This window comes from Coregonus lavaretus (genome assembly GCF_964263955.1).
Source record: "Coregonus lavaretus genome assembly, chromosome: 37".
NCBI lineage: Eukaryota > Metazoa > Chordata > Actinopteri > Salmoniformes > Salmonidae > Coregonus > Coregonus lavaretus.
This window is the reverse complement of record NC_140024.1, coordinates 30,077,833-30,097,249: the sequence shown is the minus strand read 5'-3', so window position 1 is coordinate 30,097,249 and position 19,417 is coordinate 30,077,833. Positions and strand designations below refer to the sequence as shown.

The window sequence follows — 19,417 nt, the reverse complement described above, 5'->3', positions numbered from 1 at the left end:
CAAGGTCCCCCTGCTCAAGAAAGCACATATACAGGGCAGTCTGAAGTTTGCCAATGAACATCTGAATGATTCAGAGGAGAACTGGGTGAAATTGTTGTGGTCAGATGAGACCAAAATCGAGCTCTTTGGCATCAACTCAACTCGCCGTGTTTGGAGGAGGAATGCTGCCTATGACCCCAAGAACACCATCCCCACCGTCAAACATGGAGGTGGAAACATTATGCTTTGGGGGTGTTTTTCTGCTAAGGGGACAGGACAACTTCACCGCATCAAAGGGACGATGGACGGGGCTATGTACCGTCAAATCTTGGGTGAGAACCTCCTTCCCATTGAAAATGGGTCGTGGATGGGTATTCCAGCATGACAATGACCCAAAACACACGGCCAAGGCAACAAAGGAGTGGCTCAAGAAGAAGCACATTAAGGTCCTGGAGTGGTCTAGCCAGTCTCCAGACCTTAATCCCATAGAAAATCTGTGGAGGGAGCTGAAGGTTCGAGTTGCCAAACGTCAGCCTCAAAACCTTAATGACTTGGAGAAGATCTGCAAAGAGGAGTGGGACAAAATCCCTCCTGAGATGTGTGCAAACCTGGTGGCCAACTACAGGAAATGTCTGTCTCTGTGATTGCCAACAAGGGTTTTGCCACCTAGTACTAAGTCATGTTTTACAGAGGGGTCAAATACTTATTTCCCTCATTAAAATGCAAATCAATTTATAACATTTTTGACATGCGTTTTTCTGGATTTTTTTGTTGTTATTCTGTCTCTCACTGTTCCAATAAACCTACCATTAAAATGATAGACTGATCATGTCTTTGTCAGTGGGCAAACGTACAAAATCAGCAGGGGATCAAATACTTTTTTCCCTCACTGTATAGGATTCGTAGTTCTTTGACTTTGCGTGATTAATTTACCAGCTATGAAACAAAATGGCAAAAATACTATAACATGTAATATATATGACTATAAATGTGATCATACTTAACTATTTTTATTCACAAATATTAGTGCAATGCTCACTGTGGAGCCCTGACCACCTGCCAACGTGGCTGGTGAAATAGACATCTTACCCGCCAATGCCAAAATCTACCCGCATTTGGTAGGTGGCGGGTGTTTAATTTTAGGCCCTGTTTGTTGTTGATAATTGCTAGACAACCGTTTTCAGGTCTTGCCATAGATTTTAAAGCAGATTTAAGTCTTCACTGTCTTCTTGGTAAGCAACTCCAGTGTAGATTTGGCCTTGTGTTTTAGGTTGTCCTGCTGAAAGGTGAATGTATCTCTGTGTCTGGTGGAAAGCAGACTGAACCAGGTATTCCTCTAGGATTTTGCCTGTGCTTAACGCCTTTCAGTTTATTTTTTATCCTGAAAAACTCCCCAGTCCTTAACGATTACAAGCTTACTCATAACATGATGCAGCCACCACTATGCTTGAAAATGTAGAGAGTGGTACGCAGTAATGTGTTGTATTGGATTTGCCCCAAACATAACACTTTGTATTAAGGACAATTTTTCTTGTTGCAATATTACCTTTGTGCCTTGTTGCAAACAGGATGCATGTTTTGAAATATGTTTTATTCTGTACAGGCTTCCTTTTCACTCTGTCAATTAGGTTTGTATTGTGGAGTACCTACAGTCGTGGTCAAAAGTTTTGAGAATGACACAAGTATTGGTCTTCACAAAGTTTGCTGCTTCAGTGTTATGAGATATTTTTGTCAGATGTTACTATGGTATACTGAAGTATAATTACAAGCATTCCATAAGTGTCAAAGGCTTGTATTGACAATTACATTAAGTTTATGCAAAGAGTCAATATTTGCATGTTGACCCTTCTTTTTCAAGACCTCTGCAATCCGCCCTGGCATGCTGTCAATTAACTTCTGGGCCACATCCTGACTGATGGCAGCCCATTCTTGCATAATCAATGCTTGGAGTTTGTCAGAATTTGTGGGTTTTTGTTTGTCCACCCGCATCTTGAGGATCTACCACAAGTTCTCAATGGGATTAAGGTCTGGGGAGTTTCCTGGCCATGGACCCAAAATATCGATGTTTTGTTCCTCGAGCCACTTAGTTATCACTTTTGCCTTGTGGCAAGGTGCTCCATCATGCTGGAAAAGGCATTGGTCGCCACCAGACTGTTCTTGGATGGTTGGGAGAAGTTGCTCTCGGAGGATGTGTTGGTACCATTCTTTATTCATGGCTGTGTTCTTAGGCAAAATTGTGAGTGAGCCCACACCCTTGGCTGAGAAGCAACCCCACACATGAATGGTCTCAGGATGCTTTACTGTTGGCATGACACAGGACTGATGGTAGCGCTCACCTTGTCTTCTCTGGACAAGGTGTTTTCCGGATGCCCCAAACAATCGGAAAGGGGATTCATCAGAGAAAATTACTTTACCCCAGTCCTCAGCAGTCCAATCCCAGTACCTTTTGCAGAATATCAGTCTGTCCCTGATGTTTTTCCTGGAGAGAAGTGACTTCTTTGCTGCCATTCTTGACACCAGGCCATCCTCCAAAAGTCTTCGCCTCACTGTGCATGCAGATGCACTCACACCTGCCCGCTGCCATTCCTGAGCAAGCTCTGCACTGGTGGTGCCCCGATCCCGCAGCTGAATCAACTTTAGGAGACGGTCCAGGCGCTTGCTGGACTTTCTTGGGCGACTTGATGCCTTCTTCAGAACAATTGAACCTCTCTCCTTGAAGTTCTTGATGAGCCGATAAATGGTTGATTTAGGTGCAATCTTACTAGCAGCAATATCCTTGCCTGTGAAGCCCTTTTTGTGCAACGCAATGATGACGGCACGTGTTTCCTTGCAGGTAACCATGGTTAACAGAGGAAGAACAATGATTTCAAGCACCACCTTCCTTTTAAAGCTTCCAGTCTGTTATTCTAACTCAATCAGCATGACAGAGTGATCTCCAGCCTTGTCCTCGTCAACACTCTCACCTATGTTAACGAGAGAATCACTGACATGATGGCAGCTGGTCCTTTTGTGGCAGGGCTGAAATGCAGTGGAAATGTTTTTTGGGGATTAAGTTAATTTTCATGGTAAAGAGGGACTTTGCAATTAATTGCAATTCATCTGATCACTCTTCATGACATTCTGGAGTATATGCAAATTGCCATCAAAACTGAGGCAGCAGACTTTGTGAAAATTAGTATTTGTGTCATTCTCAAAACTTTTGACCATGACTGTACAATGTTGTTAATCCCTTCTCTGTTTTCTCCAGTCACAGCCATTAAACTATATTACTGTTTTAATGTCACCATTGGCCTCATGGTGAAATCCCTGAGCGGTTTCCTTCCTCTCCGGCAACTGAGTTAGGAAGGACGCCTGCATCTTTGTAGTGACTGGGTGTAATGATACACCATCCAAAGTGTAATTAATAACTTCACTATGCTCAAAGGGATATTCATTGTCTGCTTTTTTTATCTACCAATAGGGGACCTTCTTTGTGAGGCATTGGAAAACCTGCCTGGTATTTGTGGTTGAATCTGTTTTGAAATTCACTGCTCAACTGAGGGACCTTACAGATAATTGTGTGGGGTACATAGATGAGGTAGTCATTCAAAAATCATGTTAAACACGATTGTTGCACATAGATTCCATGCAACTTATGTGACTTGTTAAGCACATTTTTACTCCTGAACTTATTTAGGCTTGCCATAACAAAGGGGTTGAATACTTATTGACTCAAGACATTTCAGCTTTTCATTTTTAATGAAAAGTGGTCCTCTGTAGCTCAGCTGGTAGAGCACGGCGCTTGTAACGCCAGGGTAGTGGGTTCGATCCCCGGGACCACCCATACACAAAAAAAATTATGCACGCAGGACTGTAAGTCGCTTGTGATAAAAGTGGCAAATTATATTATTAATTAATTTGTATAAAATAAAAACATGAATTCCACTTTCATATTATGGGCTATTGTGTGTAGGCCAGTGACATAAAAAAAAAATTCAGGCTGTAACAAGAAAATGTGGCAAAAGTCAAGGGGTGTGAGTACTTTCTGCAGACACTGTAGATGCTAGCTGATAAAACTGTCTCACTCATTCTGTAAGATGTTTTATTTCTCTGTGTCATTTGATCTTGTCATCGTTCTCTCATTTACCAATCAGTGGTTGGCAATGATTGTGCTGGTTGTTATTCTTAAAAGTTCACGCTCTCAGGTATTTTGAATTCAGGTGACCAAACTCTACTGGGGGTTAGCCATGAATAATGAACAAATCATTATACAGCATCAGATAGATGAACTGGATAGGAAAGCAATTTTTTTGCTTGAAGTTTGGTTGTATGGTTTTTGTTTTTAATTGTTTGACATCTGCTGTGTAGAGATCACCGTCTGGGCAGCATTAACCTACTTCCCAATATTATGATTCGACTCAAGTGACTGTGGGAAATGTTTGTCATCTGTCAAAACGGAGACCACTGCCAACATTCAAGCATTGATTTTACGCATTTTGAGAATATTCACCTCTACAGCTTTAGCGATTTAGAAAATACTTGTGTTGAATTGAAAAATGTTGCCTATGCAATATTTAACTGAGTCAATTGAATGCTTTGTATTTTCATTAAGAGTTTGAGTTCTTCACAGAATCAACTCACAACTCACACACGTGAACTCCTTTGTGACGTTTACGAGTGTTAATGCTCAATACCAGTGGTGTAAATACTGAAGTCGTTTTTTGGGGTGTCTGTACTTTACTATTTATATTTTTGACTACTTTTACTCCACTACATTCCTAAAGAAAATAATGTACTTTTTACTCCATACATTTACCCTGACACCCAAAAGTACTCATTACATTTCGAATGCTTAGCAGGACAGGAAAATGGTCAAATTCAAACACTTAACAAGAGAACATCCCTACTGCCTCTGATCTGGCAGACTCACTAAACACAAATGCTTCGTTTGTAAACTATGTCTTAGTGTTGGAGTGTGCTCCTGACTAACTGTAAAAAAAACTTGTGCCATCTGATTTGCTTAATATAAGGAATGTGAAATGATTTATACATTTGATACTTAAGTATATTTTAGCTATAATATTTACTTTTGATACTTACATATATTTAAAACGCAAATACCTTTACTCAACTAGTGTTTTGCTGGGTGACTTTCACTTTTACTTGATTCATTTTCTATAAAGGTATCTTTTACTTTTACTAATGTATGCCAATTGGGTACTTTTCCCACTACTGCTTAATACATCGCTCCTCACATTGGCCATACACAACCTAAAGATGTGCTCCTCACACAACCTTTAGAAAGTCAACATATGAGCTCTCTACAACAGGGGTTCCCAAACTTTTTCCCTCAGGCCCCCTTCCAGCATTGGGGAACACCCCACGCCCCACGTCTGTTTCTATGGGCACAAGCACTGTTCATGACACAAACTGTTCACACCCCTCTTGTTAACGGAGAGAGCATGTTGCAGGTTTAAAGCTTATTTCCTGCAAGTTTACTTATGTTTCCACTCTGCCTAATGTGTATTAATGTGTTATTAGAGTGACTCAAACGTTGCAACAAAATCTAAGGTGTAAAACATATTTTTTGCTAAAAAAAACATATGGGCTCGTTGATCTGCACATTTCTTACAAGTTATAAATGACATTTACATTTTACATTTTAGTCATTTAGCAGACTCTCTTATCCAGAGCGACTTACAGTTAGTGAGTGCATACATTTTTCATACTGGCCCCCCGTGGGAATCGAACCCACAACCCTGGCATTGCAAGCGCCATGCTCTACAGGAGGCCTGTAGCTCTCTAAGGTATGCAGTGACTGACATGTCAAGAGGAAAACTGATGACGAACTACCGAATTTCGAAGTTGCACCTTGTGCATTCTACTATTACAACTTTCAAGAGTAGGTTGAAGGCCGGACTGAGTTATTACAGTTTGGGAACCACTGCTCCACACAACCTGCTGCCTAGTTAGTCCACTGGATGAGGTGCACAACCTTTACATACACATGTAGAATCTTAATTTGAGCCAGTTTGCTACAGCAGGAAAATAATTCTGCTGCAATGGGAAATGTGAATTATGTGGATTATTATTATTATTATTATTATTATTCATGGTCATTTTTGTAGGGGTTGATACATTTTTCATAATGGAAAATCAAGTGGAAATTACAAACTTCAGCAACCTTTTTTTAAACCTCAAATACACTACAAATGTTAGATGTCCTGCATTGCAGGAAAGTTATCCTGCAACAGGTTGATCAAATGTAAGATCCTACATAGAGCATTAGTCTCAACACTGCAGTCAGTTGACCCCGTATGAACAGTGCTTAGCCATCCATCTCCACAGGCTGTTTGGGTTTAGACTACTCCTTTTCCTCTGGTTAGTGCAGAACTGGCAGGCAGCGGTCTCTGACCTCTGAACCTCCGTGTCTGTGCTTCTCCTCCCATCTGGCTGATCTGAGGTCAATGATGCCTGTGGCTGCCCTGGGTTCAACCTCTCTCATCATTGTCAGGCGAGGCAGAAATAACACACTAGGTTTTCCCCCACAAGGCCAGTCTCCAATGTACAGCTCCTCTCATTCCCAGGACTTCATGCTGCTTACATTGCGTGGGTCCACAGGAGTGTAACACAATTCAAATGGTCTACTGAAAACTGGTCAGACCAACTACACGTGGTTCACTATGTCAGCAGGCAACAAGGCGATAACTAGAAGCTACCTTTTCATTGTTCTAATAGTCCTCTTCTCCCGCTGTCTCTTTCAGCGGAAGGCCTGCCCCAGGTGTTCTACTTTGGGCCCTGTGGGAAGTATAATGCCATGGTCCTAGAGCTGCTGGGCCCCAGTTTAGAAGACCTCTTTGACCTTTGTGACAGGACCTTCTCACTAAAGACTGTATTAATGATTGCCATTCAGCTGGTGAGTTCCCAACATCAAATAATGCTATATTTACCAGATTTGTTCAAACTGGTCTGCAATTCGAAGGTTGGGGTCAATTCCATGTAATTCGGCCAATTTAGGAGAACTTAAAATGTGATTCTGAAAAGTTATTTTTCCCAATTCATGATTTGGAAAGGGGCTTTTTTTAAAGTCATGAATTCATCCCCGGGAAAATATTGGATTATAATTGACCCCAATCCTGCTGAGATCAGATTTTTGGTAGAGTTTCTGCTTCCTTATTGAACCCTGATTGATTGAACTTATTGGTCTAGTCTGTGTGTACCCATGCATAGTCCAGGAGGCCACTCTGTTACTGACTGTCCTGTGCCGTCCCTATCCAGATCTCCCGGATGGAGTATGTGCACTCTAAAAACCTCATCTACAGAGACGTAAAGCCTGAGAACTTCCTCATCGGACGGGGAGGATGCAAAAAGGACCACATTATCCACATCATTGACTTTGGCCTGGCCAAAGAGTACATCGACCCTGAAACCAAAAAACACATCCCATACCGGGAGCACAAGAGCTTAACCGGGACAGCCCGATACATGTCCATTAACACACATTTGGGAAAAGGTATGTCTGGTTTGCCAAGAATTTCTAAGGGGTGGTTTACGCACATTTTTAAATGTAGTTATTAGTTATGACACTGCTTTGTCAGCATGCTAGTGTTGTTGTGAAACTTGGTTATGAGGTGTTTATACACTGCTCAAAAAAATAAAGGGAACACTAAAATAACACATCCTAGATCTGAATGAATGAAATAATCTTATTAAATACTTTTTTCTTTACATAGTTGAATGTGCTGACAACAAAATCACACTTTATTTCCATTGATAATTTTTGTATCAACCCATGGAGGTCTGGATTTGGAGTCACACTCAAAATTAAAGTGGAAAACCATACTACAGGCTGATCCAACTTTAATGTAATGTCCTTAAAACAAGTCAAAATGAGGCTCAGTAGTGTGTGTGGCCTCCACGTGCCTGTATGACCTCCCTACAACGCCTGGGCATGCTCCTGATGAGGTGGTGTATGGTCTCCTGAGGGATCTCCTCCCAGACCTGGACTAAAGCATCCGCCAACTCCTGGACAGTCTGTGGTGCAACGTGGCGTTGGTGGATGGAGCGAGACATGATGTCCCAGATGTGCTCAATTGGATTCAGGTCTGGGGAACGGGCGGTCCATAGCATCAATGCCTTCCTCTTGCAGGAACTGCTGACACACTCCAGCCACATGAGGTCTAGCATTGTCTTGCATTAGGAGGAATCCAGGGCCAACCGCACCAGCATATGGTCTCACAAGGGGTCTGAGGATCTCATCTCGGTACCTAATGGCAGTCAGGCTACCTCTGGCGAGCACATGGAGGGCTGTGTGGCCCCCCAAAGAAATGCCACCCCACACCATGACTGACCCACCGCCAAACCGGTCATGCTGGAGGATGTTGCAGGCAGCAGAACGTTCTCCACGGCGTCTCCAGACTCTGTCACGTCTGTCACGTGCTCAGTGTGAACCTGCTTTCATCTGTGAAGAGCACAGTGCGCCAGTGGCGAATTTGCCAATCTTGGTGTTCTCTGGCAAATGCCAAACGTCCTGCACGGTGTTGGGCTGTAAGCACAACCCCCACCTGTGGATGTCGGGCCCTCATACCACCCTCATGGAGTCTGTTTCTGACCGTTTGAGCAGACACATGCACATTTGTGGCCTGCTGGAGGTCATTTTGCAGGGCTCTGGCAGTGCTCCTCCTGCTCCTCCTTGCACAAAGGCGGAGGTAGCGGTCCTGCTGCTGGGTTGTTGCCCTCCTACGGCCTCCTCCACGTCTCCTGATGTACTGGCCTGTCTCCTGGTAGCGCCTCCATGCTCTGGACACTACGCTGACAGACACAGCAAACCTTCTTGCCACAGCTCGCATTGATGTGCCATCCTGGATGAGCTGCACTACCTGAGCCACTTGTGTGGGTTGTAGACTCCGTCTCATGCTACCACTAGAGTGAAAGCACCGCCAGCATTCAAAAGTGACCAAAACATCAGCCAGGAAGCATAGGAACTGAGAAGTGGTCTGTGGTCACCACCTGCAGAACCACTCCTTTATTGGGGGTGTCTTGCTAATTACCTATAATTTCCACCTGTTGTCTATTCCATTTGCACAACAGCATGTGACATTTGTCAATCAGTGTTGCTTCCTAAGTGGACAGTTTGATTTCACAGAAGTGTGATTGACTTGGAGTTACATTGTGTTGTTTAAGTGTTCCCTTTATTTTTTTGAGCAGTGTACTTTTAGATAAATCATGTCTCCTTGGATTTGGCCAATGAGTAGGCAACATTTCTTTGTCCAGGGCTTTTTTTTTCATTTAAGGTTGGCAAGGTTGCAAATACTAAGTATAACTTAGCCAGGGTTTATGAGTGACTAGGGCCCCTGAACTTTTATCACAAAAAGGGAGGCAGCTTCCCAGATAAAGGTTGGGGTTAAAGCAAGTTAAGGAAATTCTAATCATGGCTCACTGCGTTTTCCTCCTTTTTAAGTAACTCCCCCTTGTTTTTGTTAATAGAGCAAAGTCGTCGAGATGACCTGGAAGCCTTGGGTCACATGTTCATGTACTTCCTCCGTGGGAGTCTACCGTGGCAAGGACTAAAGGTATGTGACGTCCTCTGAGATTTCACGCTGGTGCTGTGTTTGTAGCAACATACAGATGTTTTATGTGGGTCTTTGACAGGCTGATACACTGAAAGAACGATACCAGAAGATCGGCGACACAAAAAGAAACACTCCCGTTGAGGTTCTCTGTGAGAGCTTCCCAGGTACAGCCTTGACTATTTCTCTCATCTAAATCTAATGCTGTTTTTCAATGCAACACTTTGTTGGGTTTTTTACAACAGTTTGATCATGGTAATTTAGCCACATGTAAGCAAGGAGTGCTTTTGGCGCCCCTTGACTACACTTCAGGATGTTGTATTGTTCCTCACATTACACGTTCAAATCTACATCTGCAATTGGTGTTTGCTGTTACAGAAGAGATGGCCACCTATTTACGCTACGTGAGGCGGTTGGATTTCTTTGAAAAGCCTGATTACGAATACCTGAGGACCCTGTTCACAGAGCTGTTTGAACGGAAAGGATACACCTTCGATTACACCTACGACTGGGTCGGCAGGCAGATAGTATGTAACGCCACTCACTGGCTAATATTGGGGGGGAAAACATAGAGCAGGCCTAAGTATTTTAGCTACAATATAACATTGGTTTACTCTTGTACCCCATAGCCAACACCAGTAGGGACTGTCAACATGGACTCTGGGGCTTCTGCCATCACCAGAGAGAGCCACCCACACAGAGAACGGCCCTCGCAGCACCAACCCATGAGGAACCAGGTAAACTGAACTGGCTCTGAAGAGCCCTGATCCACACTGATGGTCCACACTGTGCCCTAACCACAGTATTTTTCAATTAAGGCTCAAGGATCATAACGGCTGCTACATTACCCCTTTAGTTACAATGCCCCCAGCCTCTGGAATTGCCTGCCAGAGAACCTGAGGGGGTTCGAAACTGTGGACATATTTCAAAAGGATCTTGAAACGCATTTAACTCTGCTTTTCCTTAGGGTGCTTTTTAGTCTTTCAGTTTTTATTTTTTTATTTTTTTATCCTCTGTGTAGTAAATATTTCAGTTGTAATTTCTTTTTTGGTTTGTTTTTTTTCCTGGGAATTTCATTGCGTTGCATCCCTGTCTATATAAATAAAGCTTGATTTGATTAGCCTACATCTTCCAACACTGACCCCCTCCTCCTCCTAATTACTGAGGAGCAAGTTTTAGAATCTGTGGTGGGGGTGGGTTTACAGAGTGGGTCCCTTGGGTGTGGTGGGGAGGCACCACAGCAGCTCCAGGCCAGAACCCACTGAGTCAGACTCATCATTCTTACTCTGTTAAATAAACAATGGTGGTTGGATCCCACAGCTGCCACCAACTGCGAAGCTTATTAAGCCTGCTAGACTCCGGAGCTTATTAAGCCTGCTAGACTCCGGAGCTTATTAAGCCTGCTAGACTGCAGAGCTTATTCAGCATGCAAGACTGCGGAGCTTATTAAGCCTGCTAGACTCCGGAGCTTATTAAGCCTGCTAGACTGCGGAGCTTGCTTGATGCACATAATGGCAAAGATGCATGTGTATAAATCTTCTGGCATTTAAAGAAGCAGTAAAGGTATATCGGGATGAAACTTTTTTGTAATTCCTGGTTCAAAATGTTATGTAGAATTGTGTTTTCTTACGAAAGTAAGTTGATATGCTACCTTTATTTGCCAGTGGTTTTGTACATGTCACATGTGGTCCTCTGTAGCTCAGCTGGTAGAGCACGGCGCTTGAAACGCCAAGGTAGTGGGTTCGATCCCCGGGACCACCCATACACAAAAATGTATGCACGCATGACTGTAAGTCGCTTTGGATAAAAGCGTCTGCTAAATGGCATATTATATTATATTATTATTATAAAGGAACCCTTTTGACAAGCATTTGATTTAGAAGGGGCTACCTTAACCTTTTGCACATGCCACCTCTGCATGCATTCCTCAACACAGGCCAAATACCAGGGAGAGCAACCAGGCTTTGAGGAAGTTAACAATAACCTCACCACAGTCACGTCACAATGGGAAATCTCAGTCTGAACCTAGCTCACACACTGAATGTTGCTAGTTAATATGCAGACACTCGTAGAATTCTTACTCTGTTAAATAAACAGCCAAAAGAGACCTATTCATGTGTTCCAGTCCCGTTGATTGTATCCTTTATGTAGTCAACTGCCCTGTGTTTATTGTGTAGTGTGATGACTGGTTCACTCAGGGCCAAATCCCAACTTGTGAAGCGCACGCCTTACTCGAACTTCGTTTTGTGTATATCACCCATTGATTTAAATGGGGGAGATTCAAGCAAATGTTTGAGTGGAATGTGCGTATCGCCAAGTTAGTATCCGGCCCTCGGTCACTAAGGCAGTTTCCTGCTTCGCCTTTTTTTATTCATCTCTGCTTTTTTCTTTTTTTTCTTTCCTTTCTCCTGCCGCTTTGCATGACACCTGGTCTGGCCCCGCCCCCACACACGCTTAAACCCCGCCCCCACCCTCACTCCCCTTCCCCTCCATCACCACCATAACTCCCTGAGCAGACGGCAGCTTCCGACCGGAGGGGAGCATGGGAAGTGCAGCCCAGTCGGACAAACTCCTCCTACATGGCCTCCCACCTGGCATCGGACAGGCACGGGGGCTCAGTGCAGGTACACAACTACAACTCCACACTGACCCATCAGTCGATTGTCCACTTCCCCTCCGATCCCAACCCGCCTTCCTTCTCCTGTTTCCTCACATGGTGTGCCACGGTCCACCACAAGTATGTCAATGGCATACGTTACTCATCAGTGGCATACTTGAGTGTGTGTGTGAGAGAGTTTAGGAGAGGTGCTGGCAAGCGGAGTAGAACACCTGTTTAGGAGAGGTGCTGGCTAGCGGAGTAGAACACCTGTTTAGGAGAGGTGCTGGCTAGCGGAGTAGCACACCTGTTTAGGAGAGGTGCTGGCTAGCGGAGTAGAACACCTGTTTAGGAGAGGTGCTGGCTAGCGGAGTAGAACACCTGTTTAGGAGAGGTGCTGGCTAGCGGAGTAGAACACCTGTTTAGGAGAGGTGCTGGCTAGCGGAGTAGAACACCTGTTTAGGAGAGGTGCTGGCTAGCGGAGTAGAACACCTGTTTAGGAGAGGTGCTGGCTAGCGGAGTAGCACACCTGTTTAGGAGAGGTGCTGGCTAGCGGAGTAGAACACCTGTTTAGGAGAGGTGCTGGCTAGCGGAGTAGAACACCTGTTTAGGAGAGGTGCTGGCTAGCGGAGTAGCACACCTGTTTAGGAGAGGTGCTGGCTAGCGGAGTAGCACACCTGTTTAGGAGAGGTGCTGGCTAGCGGAGTAGAACACCTGTTTAGGAGAGGTGCTGGCTAGCGGAGTAGAACACCTGTTTAGGAGAGGTGCTGGCTAGCGGAGTAGAACACCTGTTTAGGAGAGGTGCTGGCTAGCGGAGTAGAACACCTGTTTAGGAGAGGTGCTGGCTAGCGGAGTAGAACACCTGTTTAGGAGAGGTGCTGGCTAGCGGAGTAGCACACCTGTTTAGGAGAGGTGCTGGCTAGCGGAGTAGAACACCTGTTTAGGAGAGGTGCTGGCTAGCGGAGTAGAACACCTGTTTAGGAGAGGTGCTGGCTAGCGGAGTAGAACACCTGGTTAGGAGAGGTGCTGGCTAGCGGAGTAGCACACCTGTTTAGGAGAGGTGCTGGCTAGCGGAGTAGAACACCTGTTTAGGAGAGGTGCTGGCTAGCGGAGTAGCACACCTGTTTAGGAGAGGTGCTGGCTAGCGGAGTAGAACACCTGTTTAGGAGAGGTGCTGGCTAGCGGAGTAGAACACCTGTTTAGGAGAGGTGCTGGCTAGCGGAGTAGAACACCTGTTTAGGAGAGGTGCTGGCTAGCGGAGTAGCACACCTGTTTAGGGGAGGTGCTGGCTAGCGGAGTAGAACACCTGTTTAGGAGAGGTGCTGGCTAGCGGAGTAGCACACCTGTTTAGGAGAGGTGCTGGCTAGCGGAGTAGAACACCTGTTTAGGGGAGGTGCTGGCTAGCGGAGTAGAACACCTGTTTAGGAGAGGTGCTGGCTAGCGGAGTAGAACACCTGTTTAGGAGAGGTGCTGGCTAGCGGAGTAGAACACCTGTTTAGGAGAGGTGCTGGCTAGCGGAGTAGAACACCTGTTTAGGAGAGGTGCTGGCTAGCGGAGTAGAACACCTGTTTAGGAGAGGTGCTGGCTAGCGGAGTAGAACACCTGTTTAGGAGAGGTGCTGGCTAGCAGAGTAGAACACTTGAAAAAGAAAAGGAGAGCCACACACTAGGAGGTCAGATGTTATAATTGAATAACCTAATAACCATGACAAACTAACATTATACAACCAGGTTGATCCTTGTTGTGTTGGGTGCAGTGATGAGTTGACTTGGTTTAGCAATGTTTTTTTTGTTTATATATTTGTTTACTTTTTTCAAAAAAAAATTCTCCCCAATTGCATGATATCCAATTGGTAGTTAGTCTTGTCCCATCGCTGCAACTCCTGTACGGACTCGGGAGAGGTGAAGGTCGAGAGCCATACGTCCTCCGAAACACGACCCTGCCAAGCCGCACTGCTTCTTGACACACTGCTCGCTTAACCCTGAAGCCATCCGCACCAATGTGTCGGAGGAAACACCGTACAACTGGCGACCGTGTCAGCGTGCATGCTCCCGGCCCGCCACAGGTGTCGCTACAGCGCGATGGGAGAAGGACATCCAGGCTGGCCAAACCCTCCCCTAAACCGGGCGACGCTGGGCCAATTGTGCGTCGCCTCATGGGTCTCCCGGATTGAACCCGGATCTGTAATGACGCCTCAAGCACTGCAGTACCTTAGAACGCTGCTCCACTCGGGAGGCCTAGCAATGCATGTTTTTTATTAAATAAAACCTAAAGAGGGTAAATCATCATCAAATAATGCCCCTGTGTGTGGGACTCTGACTGTCATACGTTGTGCCCTTCCTTTAATGCATTGTAGGGCTTCAGTATAGTGGGATTTAATGTCTGCTCTAATACATTTATGATGCACCTTTTACTCACACCTCTTGATAAATATTCGGAGAGGGTAATTTATTTCTTCAAAATGTGAAAAGCTAAAACTGCTTGACAAAGCTTGATAAGATTTTGTTACAGAACACAATAGATGGTATTACTTGCAGTATACGTCACAGGTGTGTGTGTGTCATGTACTGGCTCTGTGTTTGAGGGTTGAAGTTGTGTTTTTCTGAATGAGCTGAATATGTGGAAACGGTCAGTGACTCCACCTGAATCAACCCTCTCTCCGTGTGCCACAGGTGGTCAGTTCAACCAATGGGGAGCTGAATGCCGATGACCCTCTGGCAGCCCACTCCAATGCACCAATCACAGTCCAGGCCGAGGTGGAGGTGGTGGATGAGGCCAAGTATGTATCAGCTCATATTCCCCCTTTAACCTTTTCAATTTCTTTCTCCAACTCTACTCCCTCTGCTTTCCTCTCCTCCTCAACTCTTACTCTCATTCTTCTGCTCTTTCCTCCACCCTCTGGATCTCTCTCTCTCTACCTCCTTCCCTCTCTCTCTCACCCTCCATCTCACACATACATCCCTTGTCTGTCTTGATCTCTCGGTCTCTCTACCTCCTTCCCCCTCTCTTTCACCCCCCCTCTCTCGCTCTCTCTCCCTCCCCCCTCTCTCCACCCTCTTTCTTTCTCACATACATCCCTTGTCTGTCTTGATCTCTCTCTACCTCCTTCCCCCTCTCTCACCCCCCCTCTCTCTCCACCCTCTTTCTCACACACATACATCCCTTGTCTGTCTTGATCTCTCGCTCTACCTCCTTCCCCCTCTCTCTCGCTCTCTCCCTCCCCCCTCTCTCTCCACCCTCTTTCTTTCTCACATACATCCCTTGTCTCTCACTGACTCACTCACACACACACACACACACACACACACACACACACACACACACACACACACACACACACACACACACACACATCCAGTTGAAGTCGGAAGTTTACATACACTTAGGTTGGAGTCATTAAAACTCGTTTTTCAACCACTCTACAAATTTCTTGTTAACAAACTATAGTTTTGGCAAGTCGGTTAGGACATACGTAATTTTTCCAACAATTGTTTACAGACATATTATTTCACTTATAATTCACTGTATCACAATTCCAGTGGGTCAGAAGTTTACATACACTAAGTTGACTGTGTCTTTAAACAGCTTGGAAAATTCCAGAAAATTGTCATGGCTTTAGAAGCTTCTGATAGGCTAATTGACATCATTTGAGTCAATTGGAGGTGTACCTGTGGATGTATTTCAAGGCCTACCTTCAAACTCAGTGCCTCTTTGCTTGACATCATGGGAAAATCAAAATAAATCAGCAAAGACATCAGAAAAACAATTGTAGACCTCCACAAGTCTGATTCATCCTTGGGAGCAATTTCCAAACGCCTGAAGGTACCACGTTCATCTGTACAAACAATAGTATAAACACCATGGGACCACGCAGCCGTCATACCACTCAGGAAGGAGACGTATAAACACCATGGGACCAAGCAGCTGTCATACCACTCAGGAAGGAGACGCGTTCTGTCTCCTAGAGATGAACGTACTTTGGTTCGAAAAGTGCCAATCAATCCCAGAACAACAGCAAAGGACCTTGTGAAGATGCTGGAGGAAACGGGTACAAAAGTATCTATATCCACAGCAAAACAAGTCCTATATCGACATAACCTGAAAGGCCGCTCATCAAGTAAGAAGCCACTGCTCCAAAACCGCCATAAAAAAGGCAGACTACGGTTTGCAACTGCACATGGGGTCAAAGATCGTACTTTTTTGAGAAATGTACTCTGGTCTGATTAAACAAAAATAGAACAGTTTGGCCATAATGACCATCGTTATGTTTGGAGGAAAAGGGGGGGGCTTGCAAGCCGAAGAACACCATCCCAACCGTGAAGCACGGGGGTGGCAGCATCATGCTGTGGGGGTGCTTTGCTGCAGGAGGGACTGGTGCACTTCACAAAATAGTTGACATCATGAGGAAGGAAAATTATGTGGATATATTGAAGCAACATCTCAAGACATCAGTCAGGAAGTTAAAGCTTGGTCGCAAATGGGTCTTCCAAATGGATAATGACCCCAAGCATACTTCCAAAGTTGTGGCAAAATGGCTTAAGGACAACAAAGTCAAGGTATTGGAGTGGCCATCACAAAGCCCTGTCCTCAATCCTATAGAACATTTGTGGGCAGAACTGAAAAAGCATGTGCAAGCAAGGAGGCCTACAAACCTGACTCAGTTACACCAGCTCTGTCAGGAGGAGTGGGCCAAAATTCACCCAACTTATTGTGGAAGGCTACCCGAAACGTTTGAACCAAGTTAAACAATGTAAAGGCAATGCTACCATATACTAATTGAGTGTATGTAAACTTCTGACCCACTGGGAATGTGATGAAAGAAATAAAAGCTGAAATAAATCATTCTCTCTACAATTATTCTGACATTTCACATTCTTAAAATAAAGTGGTGATCCTAACTCACCCTAAGACAGGGAATTTTTACTAGGATTAAATGTCAGGAATTGTGAAAAACTGAGTTTAAATGTATTTGGCTAAGGTGTATGTAAACTTCCGACTTCAACTGTACATCCCTTGTCTGTCTTGATCTCTCTCTCTCACCCCCCTCTCTCTCTCCACCCTCTTTCTCTCTCACATACATCCCTTGTCTGTCTTGTTCATTCTCTCTCTCTCTTTCTCTCTCAGGTCTCTCCCTACACTGTCCCCTCTCTGTGTTGCTTCCTGATTGTGTACTTTCTAAGCCTGTGTCCTGCGTGTCCCTATTACAATCCTTTGTTTTGTTAAGGTTGGGACTGCTCCTTTATCCCCCCCCCCATCAGATGTCCTCTCACTTCTCCTAGGCTCAGTGCAGCAAGAGAAGAACAAAATAAAACTACTATAATGCAATGAGCTTATCAAAACTCAATGCATATCATGTAATATCATCTCTAGGATTACCCTAAATTAGATACACCTACTAGTCAGTAATTGTGGATGAAATCCCTGTAACATACCCAGCATAGTGAATGCCAACATTGAGTGTGTTGTCCTTCGATATAATCTAATCCCCCAGTGTCTGTTGTCCCCCACCTCAGTTAGATTCAGTCACACTGTGCATGTATCCCTGGCCAGCCCTCGGAGCCTGGTTCCTCTCGAGGTTTCTTCCCAGGTTCCTGCATTTCTAGAGTTTTTCCTAGCCACTGTGCTTCTACATCTGCATTGCTTGCTCTCTGGCGTTTTAGGCTGTGTTTCTGCATAAGCACTTTGTGACAACTGCTGATGTAAAAAGGGCTTTATAAAACACGTTTGAAATTGTTAGGTGATTGGTTTGTCTCCCGCTTGTTCATTCACATACCCTTTTGATAGGAGGTTTTCCGCTGGCCCTTTGATTTTCCCATCATCAACAGACTTCCTCTTTGATATGATCCCACTGTGTTGAAAGCCAGGGCCCCAGAAGACAGAGTTCAATTAATGTGACAACAGGGTTTCCATAGCAATGTGGCATAAAGCTCTGTTTTTTGCTCGTTGTTTCTCTCTCTCTCCCCCTCCCTCGCTCTCTCGCTCTCTGGTAATCCTTTCTACATCCGCTCCGAAAGGATTTTGGAAGTATCGCTCGTGGTAATGAGCGTCCATGATACAGTATGTTGAAATGGAGTGAGATTAAGATTATACATCAGTTGAATAGTGTACTTAGAACTCGTTAGAACTAAACCGGTGGAGTTAGCTCTAGAACCAAAGAGTCAGAGCCATTGAGTCTTCAATCTTTGACCTTTTGAACCCTGCCCTCTGTCTCCACCTGTCTTGTGTGTGTGTGTGTGTGTGTGTGTGGCATGGTCTGTCCCATTGACTGCTGTATTAATCTTGTCTTTTCTCTCTACACTCTTTCTTCTCTGTAGCTGCGTGAAAATGCTCAACCTGTGGTGAGTCCCTCTCTCCTAGTCCATACCATACCCATGGGACAGGACAGGGAGTGGACCAGCCGAGGCTGCTGGGCCCAGTGGAGTTCACTAGTGTAGTTGACTAGTACACACTGTGAAGGGACCCTGCTCTTATACTGGGCAAAACTGATTAAAAAGAGTGCTCGATATGTCCACTACTGATATAGGCCAGTGGGTTATAAAAGCCTTTTCAGACACTATCTTCTCACTGATACTGATGCTACAGATCAGCTGAATGGGTTGTGGGCTAGGTGATATCTGATTATATCTACTAATCATTCTTTAAATAACACTGTGCTTTTCATACATTGACTTTAATATAGGCTATTGAGTACTTTCTTTTTAGAAAGTCTTTGTCCTGAAATTTTATTTTAAAAGTAAATTATTTGGAAATGCTGTCAATTCCTTTTTTTCTGTTATGTTTTTATTCACCATGGAGGCAGCCTTAAATATCTTCTAAAACCTACTAGCTAGCAGGCCACCTTAAATATTGACTAAAACCTACTAGCTAGCAGGGTACCTTAAATATTGACTAAAACCTGCTACTAGAGATCGTGGTTCGAATCCAGACTCTGTCGTAGCTGGCCGTGACCGGGAGACCCATGGGGAGGCGCACAATTGGCCCAGCGTCGTCCAGGGTAGGAGAAGGAATGGCCGGCAGGGATGTAGCTCAGTTGGTAGAGCATGGCGTTTGCAATGACAGGGTTGTGGGTTCGATTCCCACGGGGGGCCAGTATGAATAATAAAAATAATAAAAATGATGCACTCACTAACTGTAAGTCGCTCTGGAGAAGAGCGTCTGCTAAATGACTAAAATGTAAATGTAAATATTGACTAAAACCTGCTAGCTAGCAGGGCACCTTTTTAAATATTGACTAAAACCTGCTAGCTAGCAGGGCACCTTTTTAAATATAGACTAAAACCTGCTAGCTAGCAGG

General features: G+C 44.7%; 1 protein-coding gene across 1 annotated transcript in view; it reads left to right on the top strand.

Moving 5' to 3' along the window:
- The window catches only part of LOC311111863 (casein kinase I-like), a 49,420-nt gene that overhangs the window by 24,659 nt on the left and 5,344 nt on the right, over positions 1-19,417 (top strand). The window contains exons 5-12 of the mRNA XM_084154770.1: positions 6,723-6,874; positions 7,237-7,471; positions 9,445-9,530; positions 9,610-9,694; positions 9,906-10,054; positions 10,157-10,264; positions 12,044-12,151; positions 14,796-14,902. Of these exons, the coding sequence (XP_084010896.1) occupies positions 6,723-6,874; positions 7,237-7,471; positions 9,445-9,530; positions 9,610-9,694; positions 9,906-10,054; positions 10,157-10,264; positions 12,044-12,151; positions 14,796-14,902 (1,030 nt within the window). The remainder of the gene's footprint in view (positions 1-6,722; positions 6,875-7,236; positions 7,472-9,444; positions 9,531-9,609; positions 9,695-9,905; positions 10,055-10,156; positions 10,265-12,043; positions 12,152-14,795; positions 14,903-19,417) is intronic.